At 39.8% G+C, this 22,513-nt stretch overlaps 7 protein-coding genes across 7 annotated transcripts in view; 2 read left to right on the plus strand and 5 right to left on the minus strand.

Moving 5' to 3' along the window:
• LOC128731880 (dedicator of cytokinesis protein 3) overlaps nucleotides 1-3,895 on the minus strand; it is a 49,152-nt gene extending 45,257 nt beyond the window's left edge. Inside the window, exon 1 of the mRNA XM_053825032.1 lies at nucleotides 3,859-3,895. Coding sequence (XP_053681007.1) covers nucleotides 3,859-3,895 — 37 coding nt within the window. The remainder of the gene's footprint in view (nucleotides 1-3,858) is intronic.
• A 3,161-nt stretch (nucleotides 3,896-7,056) lies between these two features.
• LOC128730389 (GILT-like protein 1) lies at nucleotides 7,057-10,183 on the minus strand. The gene is made up of 3 exons (XM_053823433.1): nucleotides 9,863-10,183; nucleotides 7,528-8,016; nucleotides 7,057-7,459 (listed from the first exon to the last, which is right to left on the minus strand). The coding sequence occupies exons 1-3, from the start codon at nucleotides 9,923-9,925 to the stop codon at nucleotides 7,286-7,288; spliced, it is 726 nt and encodes a 241-aa protein (XP_053679408.1). The 5' UTR covers nucleotides 9,926-10,183; the 3' UTR covers nucleotides 7,057-7,285.
• Nucleotides 10,184-11,631: 1,448 nt separating this feature from the next.
• LOC128720058 (dolichol-phosphate mannosyltransferase subunit 3) lies at nucleotides 11,632-12,297 on the minus strand. Its single transcript, XM_053813704.1, has 3 exons — nucleotides 12,210-12,297; nucleotides 11,890-12,126; nucleotides 11,632-11,820 (listed from the first exon to the last, which is right to left on the minus strand). The coding sequence occupies exons 2-3, from the start codon at nucleotides 12,037-12,039 to the stop codon at nucleotides 11,686-11,688; spliced, it is 285 nt and encodes a 94-aa protein (XP_053669679.1). The 5' UTR covers nucleotides 12,040-12,126; nucleotides 12,210-12,297; the 3' UTR covers nucleotides 11,632-11,685.
• A 795-nt stretch (nucleotides 12,298-13,092) lies between these two features.
• On the minus strand, nucleotides 13,093-14,356 carry LOC128724255 (4-hydroxybenzoate polyprenyltransferase, mitochondrial). Its single transcript, XM_053817999.1, has 3 exons — nucleotides 14,286-14,356; nucleotides 13,387-14,203; nucleotides 13,093-13,310 (listed from the first exon to the last, which is right to left on the minus strand). The coding sequence occupies exons 1-3, from the start codon at nucleotides 14,354-14,356 to the stop codon at nucleotides 13,098-13,100; spliced, it is 1,101 nt and encodes a 366-aa protein (XP_053673974.1). The 3' UTR covers nucleotides 13,093-13,097.
• Nucleotides 14,357-15,476: 1,120 nt separating this feature from the next.
• Nucleotides 15,477-17,395, plus strand: LOC128724266 (guanine nucleotide-binding protein-like 3 homolog). Its single transcript, XM_053818009.1, has 2 exons — nucleotides 15,477-15,565; nucleotides 15,633-17,395. The coding sequence occupies exons 1-2, from the start codon at nucleotides 15,544-15,546 to the stop codon at nucleotides 17,393-17,395; spliced, it is 1,785 nt and encodes a 594-aa protein (XP_053673984.1). The 5' UTR covers nucleotides 15,477-15,543.
• Nucleotides 17,396-17,532: 137 nt separating this feature from the next.
• LOC128732137 (uncharacterized) lies at nucleotides 17,533-19,810 on the minus strand. Its single transcript, XM_053825306.1, has 4 exons — nucleotides 19,778-19,810; nucleotides 18,438-19,693; nucleotides 18,138-18,366; nucleotides 17,533-17,785 (listed from the first exon to the last, which is right to left on the minus strand). Exons 1-4 carry the CDS (start codon nucleotides 19,808-19,810, stop codon nucleotides 17,621-17,623), a joined length of 1,683 nt encoding a protein of 560 aa, XP_053681281.1. The 3' UTR covers nucleotides 17,533-17,620.
• Nucleotides 19,811-20,717: 907 nt separating this feature from the next.
• On the plus strand, nucleotides 20,718-22,513 carry LOC128724277 (aprataxin and PNK-like factor). Its single transcript, XM_053818013.1, has 3 exons — nucleotides 20,718-20,927; nucleotides 20,991-21,816; nucleotides 22,198-22,513. The coding sequence occupies exons 1-3, from the start codon at nucleotides 20,832-20,834 to the stop codon at nucleotides 22,371-22,373; spliced, it is 1,098 nt and encodes a 365-aa protein (XP_053673988.1). The 5' UTR covers nucleotides 20,718-20,831; the 3' UTR covers nucleotides 22,374-22,513.

A 22,513-nucleotide genomic window follows, 5' to 3' on the forward strand; every position in this document is an offset into this window, starting at 1 on the left:
AAGTTAACAATCACATGTGTGGTTGGCCTGCGTCGGTGGTGACTAAAGCACTGACAACGATCAATGCTAATAAATTGAGTTAATTGCTTAAATTCTAACCATCCTAATTTGACCGTTTGTGGTCTAAATTAAACGAACGACAGTTAACTCAGAAGGAAAGTTGACTGACAGTTATATCAAAATTCGTAAAAAAAAGAAAAATAAATTTTAAATATCTCTAAAAATAATCTGTCAGTAAAACCTTAAGCCCAACAATTAATACATAATGTCGCTCTTATAATGTGTTTTAATCTATCATTATTTTAATATATTTTAAAATTATCACAAAAACTAGAAAATCTCATTTCTTGAAACTTATCAATGGAACTTTCTCATTTCACAATTGTTCAGTTAAAAAAAATCATTTACTATATTTTTTCTATTAACATCAACATTAAAACAGAGGAATCCGGAAAATGTTAGATTGGGAATAAGGTTAAACAAACTAAAAGTTCACGCTAAATGCAGACATCTGCAACTGAGACGAGCCAGCAGTGAATGAACCGGAAATAAGAACTCCATAATTCACATGCCGTACAATCCATCGCTAAACGACTGGCATAGCCGTAGAAGAACAGACATACCAAACCATGCATCAGCATGAAAAGGATGCACAAGCGCATAAAAATATAGCTTTTTATTGTTTTCTCACCAGACGAACAGCAGCTCAGCATGATCGTGACGTCAAAAAGAACGCTCACGATTCCAAAACACCATACAGATGCAGCAAAGGACAACAACAACAAAAATAGAATCAAATTGAAGGCAATACGAAAAACGAAACGAAATAAAAGGAGAATAATAACGACCAAAGAGCAATGATGAATTACTACGCAGACTTGAAGCGGAGACTGCTTCCGTTTCTCGAATCTTTTGCCTGAATTTATTTGTGTAAAGTAGTTGGAGCAAATTGAAATCATAATTTGTAGCACATGTAGATGAGTCAGTTTCTAAAAAGTCCTATGAATGTAACAATCTAAGATACGATTGACGGACTATTTATTTTCGATTCCTACATTAAATAAAAATAAAACCATGATCCAAAAAACATCCCTGAGGTAAAATCAAATTAGGTAGAATGAATCGCATAAAAATATGCAAATCTAGCTATCGTCAAACTATTGACTTTTCTTGTGTTCTTCCCCATGATAACCATTCATTCATTCTTTCTTTATAAGACATTGTATCCCATCCCGCGAACAGGTTTTTCGTTCTTCCGGTAAGTGGCTAGACAATCAGACGTGTACTGAATGCTTATTTTTAGAATGCATGCTTCCATGGTCATGCATTGCCTCAAAAGATACATAAAGGGTGTTTGGTGGCAGTAAGCATTAATGTTGCCCTGTGGCCAAGCTTGACTTTAAACGAGACATCGTCAACGAACTTGTTTCTTGAAAAGCATACAACGGGTTAAAAAGACAAAAAAAAGCTGTACGGAAGTACGTACGCGTAGTAACCTTGAATGATCGATTATCCCGTTCATCAACACTGTTTCTTCTTAATATTACCGTATCAACAACAAAATGCAAGGTGCATAAGTTGGCTAATTTTTTTAAATTCAATTTATTGTTTGCCTCTTTTAGACTTACTAAGACATTTTTTATTATTCACGTTTTATTTTTGTATCTTTTAAAATAATCGCTTACAAAAAAAAACAGCTTACGCTTACAAAACGAAAGCTTACATATAATATTTACTTACTTACTTACTATCGTACATCAATATCGTACTCACATTCACAAAATAAAACGAAATTATGAATATGTTTACGTCTTTACTTTTGTTTGTTTCCTTTTATAATTTAGTACTACATTAATGGGTAATAACACCGATTCAAGAATGTTCTACGAATGGTAATTGAATTTTTGTTTCATCCAAACACAAATTACAAGCTACTGAAGTATTTATACTCAATCAATTGTACACGCTACAGTTACGCTAGTAGCAAAAACCCGGCTGGTCGCAATAAAATACGGTAGAAAAGAAAACTTCAATCCTTCGCTTCTTGAAGGATGCCTCTTCTTGTATTTTTTTTAATAAATGCTCCATACTTTGCTTCGGAGACTTTAAGGTTAGTTGAATCTTTCAACACAAAGGACAGGATGAAAACTAAACTATACCCATTGCCTCAAAAGTTGAATGACACCTACAGCACGTAGTAGTAGAGCATCATGCACCAGGCAGTACAGAACCAGATAGTAGTACATGCCCCCACATTAACCATACTATGTGCTTATCGTGAATAAACCATGCCGGATTTACGTAGGTTCACAGTGAAAAGCTTTTTTTTTTGCAAAGTAAATCACAAAACGTTTCAGTTTTATTAAAACTAAAATCAAAAGACAACACTTATGATTAACAATGTGAGATCGTAGTAACGGCACAATATATATGTAGATAATTAAATGCAATCTAAATGATGGTTGAGTAATTGAAATACATCAATTGAATCATGTGCTGGCCGCTAACTAATTGAAAACCAATCATTTGCTTTGAATTGCCAATTTTATAGCAACGTAAAATAGAATGTTTTAACAAATATATAAAAAAAAACATTACTTTTTTGCTAGCACGTAACATTCCCATTGGGCAATCTTTAACAGACAGGCAATAATGAAATCATTCTCTACCGGAAATCACGCATCTACCTACCCGGTATTCACTTCCGGCGTAACACTGCCGAACACAGAAAACCGTCCTAGAAAGGGTCTTCAGTTGATACGCAAACAGTCCTTCTTACTTGATATTAATTATTATGTGTTTTGATTGAAGCAACAGACACAATTTATCACAATAAGTGAAGGTAATAAATGTTGAAGAACTGGAAAAACTCTAATCAGAAAGCTGTAGGTTCACTTATGCTATCTTGTACCATCATATCATCATCACCGAACGATAAGCACGGTAATAAATAATTTTTAAACGTACGCATCACATCTCAAGTATATTTGAGCGGTTTAGCGTTCGTTGCGACTGAGTCTGTAGTTTCATCATCATTCGTCTGTCAAAAACAAATGCAAACTCCGATTTCTGAGTTTTTTTTACTCTAGTTCCATTTTCCAATACCATCACTCGTACACATGTATATATATTCCAGCCATCATCACGATAATGTAATTTCTTTGCCCTTCAACCCGTCGCCGGCATTCCCAACAGATGCAACCATCGTCATCCAGCTACCAGTGCACAAATTATTCAATTCTCTTCTCACCATAATTCTAGGAAGAACGGTGTGCACAGCAACGGATGCTGTACTATTATCAATAACAAACACGAGCGCAAAGACGTCTCTTATCTCAACGACCTCTGTGTGTGCAGCCCCTGACGTCTGTCCATTCGTATATTACAATCGTTTGCAAACTTTAACTCGCAATGAATCTGTGTGTCCAGTCACTAATTGTGGAAAAGATATACTTTACCCAAACGTTTTCCGTTGTGAAAAATGCTGTCCATTATGGAAAAGATATACCTAAGCAAGGAAGTGAGACAGAAGCTGCACTACGAAGGATCAAAACGAAGAAAATGACACTTGTACAATAAACCGACGAAGTAAACAACTTGACGATTTGTTTCGTTTTATCAAGCCTATTTAGTGTTACTAACCGGGAACGTGCAAACACAACAATGGTAACATTTATTAGAAGTCAAAACATAATGTTCTTCGTTTTGTTTGAAACCGTAATGGTTGATCGAGCAATATTCAAACAGATTAATTTACTTACACATGTTCAACATTTGTAGTAAACTTGACAATTTGTAAATATGACAATACAAGTACGGTATCTAGTATCAAATATTCTCAACATTACGTTTACTTACCAACACCGTATTTGTTGCTTGTCGGTGACCAAATCATGTTGACGTATTATGCTATTTTTCGATGTAGAGAGACTTTTTTATTCGTAACTTAAATGCTTGCTATTTTGCTTCTACTGCCAGCGGAGATTAGATACAGAGATTCTGTGGTAGCAACATCACTAACAAGATCAAATATTCACAGCATATTTTCTACTTCACCACGTCTTTACATCACGGATTATTGGAACACCTTACACATTGGGATACTGACATCGGTTAAGCCATCTGCAAATCTTACAAACCACAAACTGAACTTTACCGACACTTTATGGCTTACATATATTCGAACAATTCCATTATATTCCACATTCCACACGATTTTTGATTGCGATATTCAGCGTAATAGTTTCGGGATATTTTTCAGCACAGAACATTCAATTCTTTACAAAAAAAACTCTCTCACTGCATTTCACTTATCTGCTGTGATGTTAAGATATTTACAGACGCAAGGAATGCAATGGAAAAATCAATATAACCAACCATCTTCATGCACCACACCTTTGGCGTTGGCAGACACTACGCATCCTTTTTTTTTTTTAATTTCGACCTCAAGTTACTCCCAACATGTTCAAAAACGTGCTAGAAAATACATGCGTACCATTTTACAACTCCCCAACCCACACCGCAAGTAGCTGCTTGTACCGGAACTTCATGTGTGCAATTACATGAGCTCGATTCTACAGCTTCCTTTGCGTTGAGCGTCCGTGCAGAATTTGTAAAAACACCATTCTCGCCTGCTTACACTTGCTCTTGTAATGTAAAATATGAAATTTGCATCACTGCCAAAGTAAATACCGCCCCATATCTATTGCAACTGATGTGACGTTTTTGACTGTATATTCTTTCGCCGACTATGATATCCGAGAGGTTACACTAGTAACGGCCTACTGAGAATCAAGGGAGCGGCACTACCATACACCCGTATTATTAACACGGCACACATAGAAGTACGCAAACAACGGGTAATCACAATGGCCGAAGGATGCGGCAGAGAAACGCCTTAAAGCACCATAGAGCACGCACGCACGTGAACCTTCACGCATACACACACACATGCTGAGGTAAATATTCGCCAAAATTTCACAAATTAAACCTGCTCCGTTGGGATTTTGATGGGTACGGCACCCGTCTTGAACCACGCGAATGGCAAACACTACTCTATTTTTTCGGCTTTACGCATTGCACACCATCATAAGCATCGTTCGACAGCTTTGCAATACTTAGAAATAGAACGATATCATCACGATTCGCTCTGTCCGTTCCCATTCCCACCCAACTCGATGCACTTTCCACGCAAAAGAAATAGAGAAGGAAGAAGGCGACAAACGTCAACAAGAAAAGGACGGGACACAAATAAAGCAAACCGGGGAGCAACACCTACAAGGAAGTAAGTATGGTTTTTCCGTATACATCTCCTAATATGAAACGAGCAGGAAGCTAGCCGTACATCGCACAAAAGAAAGATATAGACCTAAGCAAAACCTTTGTAAAGCAAACGCGCGCGCGGCATTCGCTATCGATACAGGGGTATTAAAACACTCTGCTATGAAGACACTAGTACTTAATGATAAGCTGGCAATTTTAAACGATATTGAAAAACATACACTTTATACTCATTTGAAAGCTGATGTTTTACATGGTAAACCGCAAATGAGGAACTTACAGGTGTGCACTTCTATCGAAGGATAGTATGTTTAGCCAAATTGTACAAAGTTTGGTGTTCGAAGTTCGTGTACCAACCCTGTAACAACGGCGAGAGAATAGCAAAAAAAGTTACGACAAATGTCAAAAATGTGTAATAGTATAGGTGTAAGCATAGATACAACTTTTGACAGTAAAGTGGGGGGTAGGAAAGTACCAATAAAATATATTGAATGAAAATCAGTATTGGTAGAGTTTGAAAGTAAAGTATTGAGAAACGATACTAGCACAAAAATGAATTGCTCTGAACGAAACTTGGTATACATTTTTTTTCCAGCGTTCATACCACTGTTTAGTTCCTTTTTTATGTTTGATAATCCACATACGCCTCTGAGACATGAACCTTGTCCAAAGCTGACGAAACCCTCTTAGCCGCGTTCGAGAGGAAGATGCTCAGAAGGATCTTTGGCCCCGTATGTGTGGAAGGACAATGGAGGAGCCAATATAATGACGAGCTCTACGAACTGTACAATAGCCTCACTGTCGTGCAGCGAATTAGACTCGCCAGGCTACGATGGGCTCGCCATGTTATTAGAATGGCACTGGACGACCCAGCCCGTAAAGTTCTTTTAGACTGCCTACATGGACAGAAGAGGCGTGGTAGGCGAAACTGAGTGATGGAGTGATGGCGTGAATGCGTTCGCCAAAAAGACCGGGTGTAACGATTGGCAGACGACGGCGCTCGACCGCGAGCGGTTCCGGTTTCTCTTGGAGCAGGCCAAGACCGCAAAGCGGTTGTAGCACCTGATAAGTAAGTATGTAAGTAATCAACGAGTGGTATCGGTTTCTAAAACAAAATCTGGACAGTAGCTATCTGGAAGATAGCTCAATAACAATTTCAATTCAAAATCGAAAAAGAGTGGTTATGACCATGATTTTAGAGTTAGTGATCAAATTTTTATGACCAAAATTTTTAAAAAAAGTATAGAGAAATAATTTTGTTTTGGAAATGTCAAATTTTGTATTAAGTTTTTTTTTCTTGAATATTTTCGCTTTTCCTCCCTTTATGTGTGTAACCAATCACCCATTCTTACGCTTTTATACTCACACTGGAGCATACAAATAATTGAAATTCATGAAGCTAAACGGGGCGTAGAAGTATTGGAAAAGCAGTTTAATAAATGGAAGAGGGTATAAAATTTAGTTAAAACACAACTATCATTTAAATGAGCTTTCATAAAGTTGATTACGGCAGTCGCATGTAAACAGCTAGTATTCGATTTCTACAGATACTCATTCACGAGGAATTGATGTGTTTGGGAGATACAGCTCAAATTCAGTGCCCCGGAGTTCGTTAAAGACTATGCTATGCATTCCAGCTAACAATATTTTTCTGTGCTCTCGCCCAAAAAATCCTAGCTGCGTAAAATCATGCATGGGCGTATTTGGGCAATAGCGTAATTGGGAATTGTTTACCAACAGTACTACGGTTGTAAAAAAATTTCGTTTCTATCAGGCTTTCGATTTCATCTTTTTATTAAAACACATCATCTTGGAATGATTTAGATGAACTACATTTTTTCGGACGGATATTGGAACAGCGCTGTTCCAAGTAATGAATTGGCATTAAAAAAGGAGACTCTAAAAGTCCTCATTTGTTTTGTGCCTACGAACGATGCATTACGAATTCTAAAAGTTTCACCCTTCAGCTATTTTCTCGCACCGGGCACGAGGATACTAGGGCTATTTAAAACAGCCTGGTAACAAGTACAATGGCTACGGTAACAACCATCCCGAAATAGGTAACGCCAGATGCGGATCCAGGAAGATCGAGGCACTCCATCGGTTGTGGGCTCAAATTCTTGCACAATGCATGACGGAAGCTTTCCACCGAGAGCTTTTGCAGTTCATCGTCATACGTCTGAAAGACATAAGTGTGTGAGATTCTATTGCATGTCACGCATGTTCGAGATAGTCCATGGGACTTACCTGTTTGAATGCAACGGTTGGTACACTCTTCAATGGCAACTGCAGCTTGTTGGTCACATCGCCGTACTGTTTTAACAGCTGGCTTCCCTCGGTGCTGTTTGCACAGTCCATGATCGCTTGCCATTGATCAATTTTCACCTCATCCGCACAACGCTTGGTGGGGAAGGCACCATCCTTCAATTGGGCGCGGTGCATCAAACAGTTGACATAGTCAAGCGTAAGGTCTTCCTTCGAGATGTTCGGTTGATACGAGTTATCCTTGATGTGCTCGATGGCACAGGCATGCACTTTGTTGCCGTAGCACTCATTTTCACCATGGTGGCACGTAAAGATGACGTCAGAGCCCTGCGTTACGTAGCTGGACTTACCGAACGGCACTAGATGCAGTTCTAGGTTCTTTTTAAAGGTTTTTGCCACCGGGTAGAGCTGGTCGTTTACGAACCGTGCGCTATCGGGGCAGAGCGATTCGTAGTACACAAACACGGCCACCTGTAAAGTAATGAAAAACATTCCATTAAAAATCTACTCCTACAATTGCAGCATAGGAGACAATTCTCAATTACGAAACGATAGTAAAAACCCCTGTCCAATCAATCCACTAACTCCACAGATGGCCTAGTCACGTTAACTCGTTTGTTGGCACAAACATGTCATTGGTACATAGAGAGCTCGTCTGAACAAGTGATAGTCATCCCAGTTCCGTTTATGGTATCAGTATTTAAAAAAATCAGAGAAACATGCATACGAACGTGATTTCACAGATATCCTCCGGTTATTCGCACTATTCGTCGCGCATAATACAAAATTACGTCGGTGACCTTGCATTGAAAATTGCTGTCTAGCAAATTGCTACTTGTCGATTATTGGAGGCCATTGTAAGCACTATTAATTCATCTAATGTTGAATAAATAATAAATGTCGTTTATGTGACATATAACGGTCACTTCTATGACTAACTTTTAAACGATTCATCTAACTTTACAATACACACCGGCACAACATACGACAGTAACTAGCGTTTATTAGCAAACACACCATATTCGAAGCTTTGCACTCATGCAGTTATCTGAAAGCGGTCGTAATGCATCGCTCAAAAGCTGTCACACGTTCCAGCGTGAGGTCATACCGAAAGCTTTTAAATGCACTCGCCGGCATAACGGGCATTTGACAAAACAAGCTTCAGGGATGCAAAAACCCGGATATAGCGTGTGGACCAAAATCTAACCTTCACCTACTGCATAAACGACAAAATGCTGCCTTTCCGTGTTAGGTTGTATTATGTAAATTAAGAGGGGATGAGAGCTATTAAGGAAAGGAAAAAGGGAAAGGGTAAGAATAGAGCCAAGACGTTTCGCTCATGCTTTTTTTTCGCTTCCTTTTTTAGCGAAACATTATGCGCCACACAAATCAATAATGCTTTTTCAGCGTTATGATTCTTGGGGGCAATCGATTCGAACTTTCTATGCCAATGCAACTCTCGCACAACTTCTATAACCTGGACAATTTAAAAACGAACAAACTTTTGGTTAGAACAAAAATTGACTTTCCAGAAAATGTATTCATTTAAGTGTATTCCTTTTTTTTTAATGAATTGTATTAAATGAAAGTGTCGATGAGGATGATTGTTATATATGTATTTATTGCGATATCGCAAAGCAATGCAGTCACACAAATAACTATATGCTTTGCAGGGTAAATCGAAAACTCGATTAAACATCGATCGATACTCCCTGAAACATGAAAAACTAACCGATTATTATTAGGTATTCGTACCCCTAGTACAAACATCCCCTCTGAAAGTTAATGGTAGAAAAATACCATTTCATTCCTTGCACACTTTGTACTTGCGTCCCCAGCTCGTTCATGTAAATAGATAACTACCGGGTGTAGATTCTTTACGTTCGTTTCCCCCGATCGGCGGAACCTGTCGCACCGTTTCCGTCAACTCGCTGCGGAAGCTTTCATTCCCCCCCCCCCCCCGTTAAAAGCCGAACCCTGCGCTTGACTTTCCCCCCCAACACAGACATGTGCATCGAACAAACAACGGAGGAAAACCCGGTCCAATGCTGATAAAGCTACCAATTTCCACGCCGCGTGCAATGACGCCGGCCACACCTTAAACCGCCGCACGGGAAGCGCCCTCGTGATTCACACACCATTCAACAACCACTTGCTCGCTGTCGCGCGTCGTTGAACTCTCTCCCCTTGCGCAACGCCAGAGGTCACAAGCGGCGTGTGAGCTCTACCAATGGATAGCGATCGTCGCCGCGATCATGCGCGAGAAGGCGACGCTAGTGGATGCAAAAAAAAGAAAAGAGTACGCTAAAATACCTACTTTCGATTGTCCGTGGCAGGCGACGGCAAAGACACCCAGCAGCAGAAAGCTCTTCAACAGCATCTTTGGGGAGACTCTAATATGAAACGCACAGGAAACTTCAACCCGCACTCACACTCACAGCAGCAAATTTTCCCCCGAAAACAGGTTACGATCGAAAGATATTGAAACGGCTGGGCACTGCGGGCACTGCGATCAAAAGGGTGCGATCTTGTGGCGATCGTTAGGCGATGGAATAATGCTATATGCTCGCTTGGTTGGCACACCGCGCTTGCTCACTCGCGAAGCTCGCTCACCTGGAGACGTGGAGATGAGGCTCCTTTTCGCTGAAAGCACCGCACACGAATGAAAACGCGGGTTAGAAACTCGTTTCAGCTTTGCTGGCACTGCTGGAACGCGGCAACTAAAACCGAGTCAACCAAAGCGAACCGTACCGCCGGTCTCCCGTGGGAAAAAGAGAGCCAACCACACACGGATCTACTGTTTCGCTTTGGCTCGCACGCTTGCGGCCACGAGCTGTCCTGGGCGCCGTTGCTTGTGGCATTCTAAGCGTGGATGGATACATGTATGAAATTTGGTATACGGTACAGAAGCAAACAACCAAACATTTGCAACAATTTACATTCACTTCAAGTATGCGTCGGAGGCACAAGCAAACTGTATTTCAATGAAGCAACAAGCAACTTTGGAAGATATTATTTCCGAACTATTGCAATTCCTTTTGCATATTATTTCTATATATTTCAATCGGTTAATTTATTTTTTTATCAGAATATGTCAATATTGCAGCAGCATGTTAACTATCCACTCAAAATGTTTTGGGAATAAGTTCTATTATACTCATATACGTATGTAAAATGTATTAAAAACCCCTTTATTTCTACCGCTGTAGTACGCGGTGAGCAACTATTACTCATCCTTTGTTTATTCATCCCATTATTCATTAGCTTGCAGGTGTAAATCGCCATTCGAGTGCAAACGTAACTACCTAAGAAAGCCCGAGGGGGGTCGTTTTTTAGATGCATCTGTTGAAATGGGTAATTTAACGAGTATTGGTCGGACGAATCAACTCCGCAAGCGCATGCTGGTATTGGGTGCTAATACAGCGAGTATGTATGTAACGTTTCTTATGTACAACAATTCACTTTTGAAAAGCTAGTGTTATCATCTACGTTGTGAAACTTTACTAAGGCCTTTTTTAAACGTTTGGTAACGCCAAACCCATCATCATCATGTACATACATTCCAGATGCTCTAACGACCAAAATGTAAATAACCGGGATACGTAGCGTTCGTATATCTTCTTTGTGTTTGGTGCTGTTTTAACATTTTGCCAAAGAATTCTTCGATACACAACCTGGAACGAGAGAACGACAGCAAACGAAGAAGCGAAAACCGGTACGACAAGCACAAAAAAAAACTTCAAAAGGAAATTACCCTTTTTATCAAAGACGGTTCGATCGCTTAGGCCAATCAAAATTCGAGATATTTCCAAACACCGAATGCCTCCAGCGAATTGGTATTATCTTTTTTCAATACGAAAATATGCTGAAAACAGGTATTTTCGAAAAGGCAATGTATTATATTCAAAATTTTATATTTTATATAAGGCAACATATAGTTGTTACTGTGTGCCAACGTGTATGTTGCGAAGTTATCGTAATATTGTAAAGATTGGATTTTATTAGCATGTAGATATTTTAACATTTAAAACAAAATGCAAGCTTAGGTAATAAAAACAGGAAATCGATGAGATCGTACTATCCACTTAATAAAACATATTTCACTTTATTTACACAACAAATTAATTATCCTGTCATTTGTTAGTCACCAAGCACCAAACCTTTGCTACGTAGATCCGCCTTAGCCTCTTTGATTTGTTCCATCAATTCTTTGGCCGCTTCCTCACAATTGTTAAAGGTGAAGGTTCGGTAAAGTACCACGGTCGCCGAGAAAAACTGAAGATGTCGAAAACACGTAAATGCATATGATACTAGTTGTGGAGCCACATGATTGTGCCATCTTACCCCAAATAGTACCAGCAGAAATATGGGCGAAAGTTGTATTTCCCACATGTATTGGTCTAGCAGTTCATGTTTTACTTGGCGAAGGACAATTGCAAAGTATACGCTAAAGAAGCAAGCCGCAGCCATGAACCATTCGAAAAGCTTTGTCATTTTTTGATGAATTGCGGTAACTTTGCAAGTCAAAATTTACGGAAATTCGACGATTACGAGCCGTGCTTTTTTTCCAATCGACGCCGCCTGTGAACGAAAATAAATGTGTACACACTGTACTATTTGGTTGCAGTCGAGTACCCACGTATTTACTACAGAGTTCTACTCACTTGGTCCGATTGAGAAATGCTAGTATAGATACTAAATAAAACAACTAATATCAAGTAGAAGTAAACAAAACAGAATCATCTATCTCACACTACACAAAACAACACAACATTTAAAGGCTGATGCTATATCTGCCAACGAAACAATAACACCGCGTCGTTGTATACACCATGCAATTCAAAGCTTTGTAAGAAATTTGTGAATGCATTTTTCCATTTATCGTAAATAAACCAGACAGTGGGGTGTTTTGTCGTCCACATTTTAATTATTTTGCACGCACATTGAACTAAATGAGTGTTTTTCACTCCGGATGCATTCATAACATACAGCAATTTGAGAAAATTTATCTCAGCGCTGTCCTACTAATAAGATACTTTCCACATTATTCATTAATTTGAGCAGGAAAGCATTTATTCTTTATTTATTTTGTCGCCTTAACATAATACTACTATTTTATTCATTTTCTTTACAGTGCCACACAAAAGTAAAATTGTGATCGGTGTTATGATTTGATGGATAGTTAATGCAAAAAAAATGTCCTTTCACTAGTCCATAGTTTTCCCATAAAAATTACGGCTAGTTTTTTTTAAATAGCAAATCAGCTGATGGATCTATTCAGCAAAACATATGTCATGTCAGCAAAACATTCGGAGTAGTAGCGTAAGCTTCGCAAATATTAATGTAAATTAGGGAATGCCTTGAAAATTGAAATGAATTTTTGAAAGCAAATGGTAAGATAAAAAATTAACCTTTTTAAGAATATTTCAAATACATGATCTTCTACGAGCGACATTGATGTACACGAAAATTTATAGCAAGACTCTTTATTAAGAGTACCCTTCGTCTAGGCGTTTTAGATATCATTGAATTCGACAATTTGGCCAATACGATTATACGACAATGTTCCTTGTACTGTTGACGGTAGCATTCAACTGGCCGTTACTGCTGACAGTGCTAGCTGATGTAGATTTTGCGCGTTCGTCGCCTTTACTTTTGTAAAGCGTCCCAAGCACGATGCCAAGAAATAATAAAAGTCCAATCTGGTGATTCGAAATGAATTTCGAGGCGCAATCGGTGGGATTATGGATGTTTAGAGAGAATATCTGAAAAAAAATACCAAAACTATTATAACTAGCCGGTAACACTGGACAGAAATGCGATGGCGTTTGATAAGGGTACCTGATGTGCCAAGTGGGCTCCTATTAGCCCGATCGAAGTGTAGTATGGCCATGATTGATCGCACACCAGCCCAGCAGCTACCAAATTTCCCAGCATCGCTGCCGTGAACCCAGTAAGCCACAGTTTCGTATTGTCTCCGAACCTCAAAGCGGTCGATTTGATGCCAATCATCAAATCATCTTTCTTATCCTGATGAGCATAGATCGTATCGTAAACAATCGTCCAGCACACTCCGGCTACATACAGCGGCAGGCAAGCGGACCACTCAACCGATCCTTGCGTAGCACTCCAACCAAGCAACGCACCCCAATTGAAGGTTGCTCCGAGTATCAACTGCGGCCAATAAGTTACTCGTTTCATTAGTGGGTAGATTATGACTAGACCTAGCGAGCTCGCGCCCAACAGGATCGAATACCAGTTTAGCTGGAGTAAAACGAGCAAACCCACTCCCAGCTGACCGGATAGGAACACGAGTGCATCAAACGGGGTGATTTCTCCCGCCACCAGGGGTCGGTTTCGAGTACGTGCAACCTTCGCATCGATGTCCCGATCCCAGAGATCGTTTATGGTGCATCCCGCACCGCGCATGATGAATGCTCCAACGCCAAATAAGCCCAGCATGACGGGATCGGGCCAGCAGCCTGCAGGAGCGCTGAGCGCTATGCCCCAACCGCATGGCCAAAACAGCAGCCACGATCCAATCGGTCGATCAATACGCATTAACCGCACGTATGGCGAGATGTTTTGCTGTAACGTTTGCTCTGCATTTCTGTGCTGCTGGCCAGCGCGTGTCGTATCATTTTTTTCACTACCGATACTTCGTAAAGGAATACACCCAAATATATTGTGTGTCGCATGTACTCCGTACAAATGTACATTTGGTTTTCGGAGCAGGCTACCTGCTGAATTGCACATGTGTAACTTGTTCCTTGCCTGCCCGTGCACTGGAATTATCCTCGTAGAAATACATTTCGCACTGATCTTTGGTATATAACAGTTTGTACGATGAAGGTGTGTTGGCCGGGACATAGTGGTATTTCTGCTCCATGTCCAACCGTGAAGCGCAACTGTAGTACCTGCTCTTGCTTTGCATATTGTTCGTATCATCGCCTCGCACGGATAGAAGCCGGTCGTTAAAAACAATCGAAACAATTGAGGATAGCAATTTACGTTCTACGTTGTGGATGCTAACATTGTTCTCAGCGTGTCATCCCGGTACGATAATGCGACGAAAGCAATCAACAGAAAACGAAGATTTTTTTTGTAGCACCGTAAAAGAACAATATTTTGCAATATCTTCAGACAATTACGTGACTAAGACAGCTCAAGGTGAGCTTATCAAAAACAATGAGCTTGGCGGGTTTCAGTGCATCGATTCAACAAGGTTAGCAATAAGGTATTCCATTGACAACACAGTTTGACGTTTTCACGAGCACGAGTGTAAAGGCTAGATTTATTCAAAAAAGGTTTTTATTGAATTAAAAGTTGTTCAAAAATGTTTTATAAGACTTTTTGTTAGGATATTTCCCGTACCAATCGAAAATAAATTTCATTTTCATCATCTTCGTTTGGCCGAAGGAAATACAGCTTTCCACATTGGAGCCATACGAGGTTTACTACATTGTAATTAGAAGATTTACTTCGCTTTCTGTTTCCCATTCCAATACCACACGCCTAGTAGCCGATTGGCGATCAGAAAAATGGTTAGTTGAGCCGAATTGGTGTATTGAACATTGAGGAACTAGAGTAAGGAATTTTGCATCAGAACCATTTGATTCAGTTGTTTGAAGCAGACAGTTAAGGTTAATCAAACAATTTTGTGTTTAACCGAGTCAGGCCGGGATAAGGCTATCTGCGGCTGTTGGGAGGAAATGCCTGTCAGCTCACAACAAATTATCCAAACCAAATACGGTCAGGCCGTTCTTATATAATTAACAATAACAATAACAAACAATATTGTGAATGCAAAACTGTCAACACGCATCGCATTCTGATAGTCCTCGAGTTATTTTTGTGCAACCTGTATCTATGCATTCTAGTCGAGAAACCATGCGGTAAAATGTGACATTTGTTTCTTGATTTCCCCGGTCCGGAAAAATACGTGTAAAATCTCTCGAGAAGTGTTGTGATTATATACGGTGAAATAGTTGATATAAAATGGCCTTAAAAGCGTTAAAGTGTAAGTAACACTGCTATCTGCAACGAGCTGATTTGTTGTAACAGTTTTTATTGTGATGCTATTACAGGTCGTAAATCGAAGCGACAAAAATCCTCGCTACGGTACAAGGTTATCAAAAAGATTGCCGAGAGTAAGCGCAAGAAGGCTAAAGAAGCGAAAAAGCTTCCTAAGCTAAAGAGTAAAAAGCAGAAGCTGATTCAGGTGCCGAACATATGCCCGTTTAAAAAGGAAGTGCTAGCTGAAGTGGAAGAATTTAAAAAGAAACAGGAAGAACTGCGCCAACAGCAAAGGGAGCTGCAAAAGGCAAACCGGCAAGAAGAGTTGCGCTCAAAAACTCTCCAAACGATGGTGGCAGAAGCCGAGAAACGGAATGATCAGTTTAATCCGCAAGCTACCGAGGAAGACGAGTATGGCAATGCGTCCAACGGAGGAAAGGAAAACTCACTGAAGGCCTATTTCAAGGAATTTAAGAAAGTAATTGACGCTGCTGATGTCCTGCTGGAAGTGGTCGATGCTCGTGACCCGCTAGGCACGCGATGCACCGAGGTGGCTAAGATCGTCCGCGAAGCACCCGGCCAGAAACGGCTGGTGTTGATTCTCAACAAAGCCGATCTGGTTCCACGCGAGAACTTAGAGCGCTGGATGAAGTATTTACGACGAACGGGGCCGGTGATCCCTTTTAAAGCGACGACTCAGGCGCAAAAGTCCAACATAGGCCACAAAAAATTCAAAGCCGCCAAAACGCTCGAGTGCTCTCCGTGCATAGGGGCCGATTTGCTGAAGGAGCTGCTGGCAAATTACTGCCGCAGTGATAATATTCGCACCTCGATTCGTGTCGGCGTGGTAGGACTACCAAACGTAGGCAAAAGTTCGCTCGTCAACTCGCTGAAACGTAAACGGGCCTGTATGGTCGGAGCGAAACCGGGTGTTACAAAGCAAATGCAAGAGGTGCAGATCGATTCACACGTCAAACTGCTCGACAGTCCTGGTATCGTTTTCCAGCGGCCCAAGGATCAGGATCAGAACAGATTCTTCGCTCTTAAAAACGCTCAAAAAGTGACCGAAATACAAGATCCGTTCCCGCTTGCTAACGATATTCTGAAACGTGGTACGATGATGTACTTCTGCAAGCTGTACGACATTAGCGAGTTCCATTCTACGGATGAGTTTCTTGCGAAAAAAGCCATTCGAATGGGAGCGCTAGCAAAGAAGGGTGTGCCCGACGTAAAGAAAGCAGCCAGATGCTTGATCGAGGATTGGAACAATGGAAAAATCAAATACTGCACTCATCCTCCGGAAGATAACACCGACGAAGTACATCTGGATGCTCAACTTGTCGCCCCATCGGAGAGCGTCCCAGAATTCAATCTCGATCAGCTCGATACCATCGTTGAGCAACTGGGAGAGCAATATGAGGCGAGCTTCAATATGAAGGACGAAGAGGGCATGAAAATTGAAATTACGAAAGATGATATCCTGACGATGGATATCGACACCGGAGGACCGGTGAACATGCGCCTGGCGAAAAATGATCAATTATCAGCGCTAACAAACGAAGGTAAGATCATCGAACAGGATGACGCTATGGATGTAGACAAGAACGACGCAAGGAGACGCAAGCGGAAGGTCAACGATTATGCGGAGGAAGAGAAGCGGTTTCGCAAGGATCCTATGTTCCTGCTGGAAGGAAACCAGACGGCCAATCGAAATCTAAAACAGGAAATGAAGAAGCGCAAAAAGCAACAAAACAAAACGGCGAACTCGAACTCGGAAATGGAAGATGAAAAAGAAGCGTACGATTTCGATGACGACTACGGGATGGATAGTTGAATGATCGGTAAACCGTTGTTTTATTTTTTTTTTCATTTTCTTTCAAACCATGCTGGCAGGAGTTGTATCAAGCTATGTTAACTCACTTCGATTTAACTAAATATCAATAAAAAATAGTCAAAAGATCTATCTGTGTATGTTCAATAAAAATAACGTTCACGGGGCAAACATCATGTCCATACGTTGTAGCAGTGGCGTTCGCTAATACGCACAACTTCACGCACGCTATGGATATTTCATCAGAAAATCGTTTGGAAGAGATGCAAGATAGGATCTCTCCTGTTGTTTGATGCGCTCCAATGCCGACTGGCGACTTTCGAACTGGTGCCTGTCCATGAAGATGCGTAGCCCCCATTCCATCAACAAAGACGAAGTGAAAAATTCGGTATACTGAAAAGGCGATATCAGTGCGAGAAATATGTTGTAACTTGACTAGTAAACCAACTATGTCCGTAGAACAGGTATGCCAAACTTGCGGTTCGTCACGACTTCGTAATTAGCCAGCGATTACTGTTGCACACATCTGCATTAGATGCTTTTTAGTATTGAAACAATATTTTTGAATCAGGTAAACTGCTGGCTAAGTGTAAATATTGTAGTAGAGCCGATTCTCTACGCTCTTATTATTAAATGTTGCATACAAATCTTCTATTACTGTAATGAAATCAAAGTGGCTCGCCAGAGACAGAGTTTGACATACCTGCTAAAAAGGAGAGATTTACGAGGATAAGAAGGGTTTTACCTTTCCTCGCTCCTGCGATTCCACGAACTCATCTTCTAAATGTTGTAACATTATAAATTTCTGTTCATCATCTAAAATATTCCCTAGGTCGGTAAAGTAGCACAGCTCGCTGGAAGATTTCCATTGGCGTTCCGTCTTATCCTTGAATCGCATAAAAATGTCTTCTAATTCCTGCCTGTATCGTTGGAATGTGTCTAGAATTTCTTCTTTCGACAAACTCGTACAGTCGCTGGTAAACAAGAAATGATATTTTCTATACCATACCCATGCTTCTAGCAAAAACAAATGTAATCTACTTACAGTACTCTGTCCTTTGACAATCGTTTCAACTCCGATGCTATTTCAGTCAATTTCTCTTGTTTTCCTAGGAAACCTTCCTTTTTTGAACCAATCCTCTTGCGAATACCATTTTTCTGTTTAAGAAGTGAATTCAAATTTTCCTCCGTTTTTAAAACTCTAGTTTTCTTGATACTCTTTACCTTTTGTTTTTCTTTTTCCTCCGGAGTTTCCGACATCAATGGGCGTGAATTTAGCTTGCTGTTCCGAGGCAACTGTTCACGCTTCATCACGCCAGAAGGAGCACACTTTTCGGAGTCCGATGGTTGTCTTTTCCCTTCATCATCATTCATGGAATTTTGTTCTCCATCGCTAAATATATCTTTCGAGCTGTCGTTCACGATGTTATCTTTTCTCGCAAGTTTAGAAGCCACAGTAGCACTAGCCGGGTCATATTCATCATCATCGGAACCGAATAGATTTCGTTCGACTTTAACAGCCTTTGGGAGTTTCTTGTGAGGATCAGGTTTGCTGTTTGGACTAGGTGAAGGAATATAAGACACCTTTGGGGACACAATTGTAGAACCAGGCGTATAGGGGTCCGGTTCTAACAGTGCCAGTGGCTTGATAGTGGGGTTTACTATTTTTGACGGTTTGTAGGTTCTCTTCATACCAGGCGTGAGACCATTTCGTGTGACGGGTACATATTCTTCAACGTTACTTTTAGGTGTCTTCTTTATCGGCTCTGGGTGATATTCTTCGATCTCTGTCCCAGGTTGTGTGCTACGGAATTGTGTTTTTTCGATTGCTTCCGTGGCAATTTTGGACTTTTCCTGCTTCAATTCATCGATTTCTTTCAGCAACCTTAACACAGTTTTATCACGATCTTCCACTCTATCAAAAACGATGCGACCTTGATCGCTGATCTCAACGTAAATACAATTATTGTGTAAGCTGGAAAGCTTCTCTTTGAAAATAATGTTCAGATTGTTACGGTACGTTTTATCGCGGAATGCATATTTCATTTGTAGATACGGGCGCTCAGCATAGTGCAAGCGGTATTCCTTATTCACCTGAAACAGACGATCGTTATCTTTATCATGCTCAGCCAAATGCTTGCGGAATAGTTCATAGAGTTTTCTGTAGACAAACGACTGCCAGACATCGCGGGTCAAATATTTATTCTGTGCTGCATGCTCGTATTCTTTTTGATTTTCACTCTCTGTAAGCGACACTAGAGGCATTACTACCAAGTCCACTAGAATATACTTTTCTCCAAACTATACAGGAATTGTAGAAAAAACGCAAGCGTTATCATTATTAACCGCATACTTTAATTAAATCACGAGTTTATGTAGCATTACCTTGAGCTTTTCGATCAAATGAGACGATGGCATCATTTTAAAACGACAATAGTAAAACAAGGCAATAATGTATATGCAATTTTTTTTTACAGTTAAGGATAGATATGGCGCAACATATTAAAACAATTTGAACGAAAATAAAAGAACTTCAAGTCTCACGCCATTTCCCCTACACACTTTGTCGGGATAATAAAGGGGATTATTACGGTCTACATTCGTTAAAACTTTCAGGTATGATGAATGTTTTGTAAACAATTTATGGTCTCGATTCGAAAGTTGTTTTAATTGTGACAGTTAAGTTTACATTCCTCCTTACAGGGTGCATATGATATAATTATTACTTCACACTTTGGGGGACTGCCAGGACGATAAACGGAGCCGTTGGTAACAATTTACTTTTAAAGATATTTATTACATTTAACATCCTCCATTTCAAAATATTTTTTTTTGCTTTTTATCAGTGTGTAACTAGCATTAGAGCTGAATGATTGTAAATCCCTATCATGACAATACTAGCTGCAACCCATTGGTGATTACTCTGAATTTATCTCTATAGTTTTGTATGGTGATTACTTTTTGATATTTCAAAAATAGCAAACCACATTTCTGTTTCATTAATGAGTTCACCGCCTAAGATATTTTGTTTGGCTGCGAAGTTTGAATTTTGAAGTCCTTTTTCACATGACGACAGTGACGTTTTTAATGTCATTTTACATTGCGCGTGATTGTTTTGTTTGCTGTTAACAATCGGTGCAGAAATAAGTGATTTTGAAACTGTAATTATCAATTGTTTAACTTTAAAGTGCTCAGTTTAAAAGTGTTGGAAGTTTTATGCTAACATTTAGGATGTGCTATATGTTTAGTATGGCGTCCAATGTGGTGCTTTAAAATAGAAGCGATAAGCTACATCGCAGTTCAAATCAACGAAGGAAAAGAAGAATAATAAAAAGAAGAAGTATACTATTTTCCGACCGAGGAGTCATCGTGAATTCAAGTTAGTTCAAGTAACAGTTGTTCAAGACGATTCTACGGAGGTAGATGGTTAACTTTTGGCATGATGGGAAAGCTTGTACTTATCAACGAGTCCACGAAAGAATGGATTACTGTATCGGACAAAGATCAAATAATTGGCAGAGGAGATTTTCTGGCGGTATGCGTGAGGTAGCAAACACGTTGTTTGATTTGTAACATTCATTGTTGTTATTTATTGCAGTGCACCGATAAAAGAGTTTCGAGAAATCATGGCATTATCAGAAGTCAATTACAAGGCCCAAAAACATTACTCTTTCTCCAGGCATTGCACCATACAAATCCAATATTTTATCGGAAAAATAATGATACCCAGGAATTTATTTTGAAAGAAGATGATACCATACTGCTGGATGAAGGAGAGAAATTTCGTCTTTTGCCAGATGGAATCTGGTTCGAAGTAAAATATGAATGTGAACCAGATTCCACTGAAAATGGTCTCCTAAATGCGGAAATTACAGCTTCCAAAAGTAACAAAGATCCGAATGATTCCATGTTACCTGCGGAGGATTCCTCCAAACGTAAGCATGAAGCCGATACTTCTGAAGATAATACCAAACGACCGCGTGAGGCAAGTGATGATCAACCATCGACATCGTCGGCAGTCCCGCAAGCTTATCCGTCAGTAAAACCTGACCCAGATAGTAGCAGTACAGGCGGTATGGCTTTGCCAGTTACCATTAAACCGGATCCAGATAATGTGCCATCGGACAGTAACTCGAATCAAGTTACAATTAAACCTGAACCGGACGGCTCTAATAGCAATGCCGGAATAAGTACCTTGAATAGCGTAGGAAACGTCTCAGTTATACGTCCTTCGTGTGATTTTGGAATACGCTGTTACAGAGGCGGAAGTGATCATCGCGCCATGCTTGCTCATCCCGGTGATCTTGACTATCGAAGACCCAACTTTCCACCTGCACCACCAGGTTCGCCATTGTGCCCCTTTGGAGTTCGTTGTTACAGAAGGAATCCGCAGCATTTTCGCGATTTTAATCATCCCGATCCAAGTAAGTATTCTTCTGATTTGAATAGTCTGTCCACCCCATCGACCAATTTTGGCAGACGTTCCAATCGAGTCAGTAATTTACCGATAAAATTTAAGGATTATTTAATGTAATTTGATTTTTGTATATAAACAACTGTGCATTAATTTTTTTCCGAAAAAAATATTAAAATAGACGCAAATAGGAAGTTATTATTTAAAAATTGTATCTAAAATTGTTACTTGGAATAAATCAAGCATCTGCCATGTTTTATTTATTCGGTCAGTTATGTGGCTTAAATTGGTAATTTAGTATTGTATACTAAGAGATTTATGTAAAAATTGCTGCATAATTGTTGGTGGTGTTAAAAGATGGTTTTGATTTTTAATAGATTTATACTTTTAGGTGTGAGCTTTATCCAGAGCAGACCGGTGCGATTAATCGTTCATAGAACCCTACCTGTTGATGACTTTACCGACGATGAATATTATGAAGATTCAGACATCGATTTTGGAGAAACATCGTCGGATGAATATAGCATAACATGGCTTGATGAAAACAGTGATGGAGACGAAGAATGATGTAAAAAAGAAAGTACTTCTAAGAGATGTTAGTTATTAAGTTTATTATTATTATTACTACTCTATATAGTTTACGTTTATCAAACAATTTCAACTGGAAAAGAATATCAATAAAAAGCTTATTTACTTGGTTTGTGGAT

This window comes from Anopheles nili, chromosome 2 (genome assembly GCF_943737925.1).
Source record: "Anopheles nili chromosome 2, idAnoNiliSN_F5_01, whole genome shotgun sequence".
In the NCBI taxonomy this organism is placed as follows: Eukaryota; Metazoa; Arthropoda; class Insecta; order Diptera; family Culicidae; genus Anopheles; species Anopheles nili.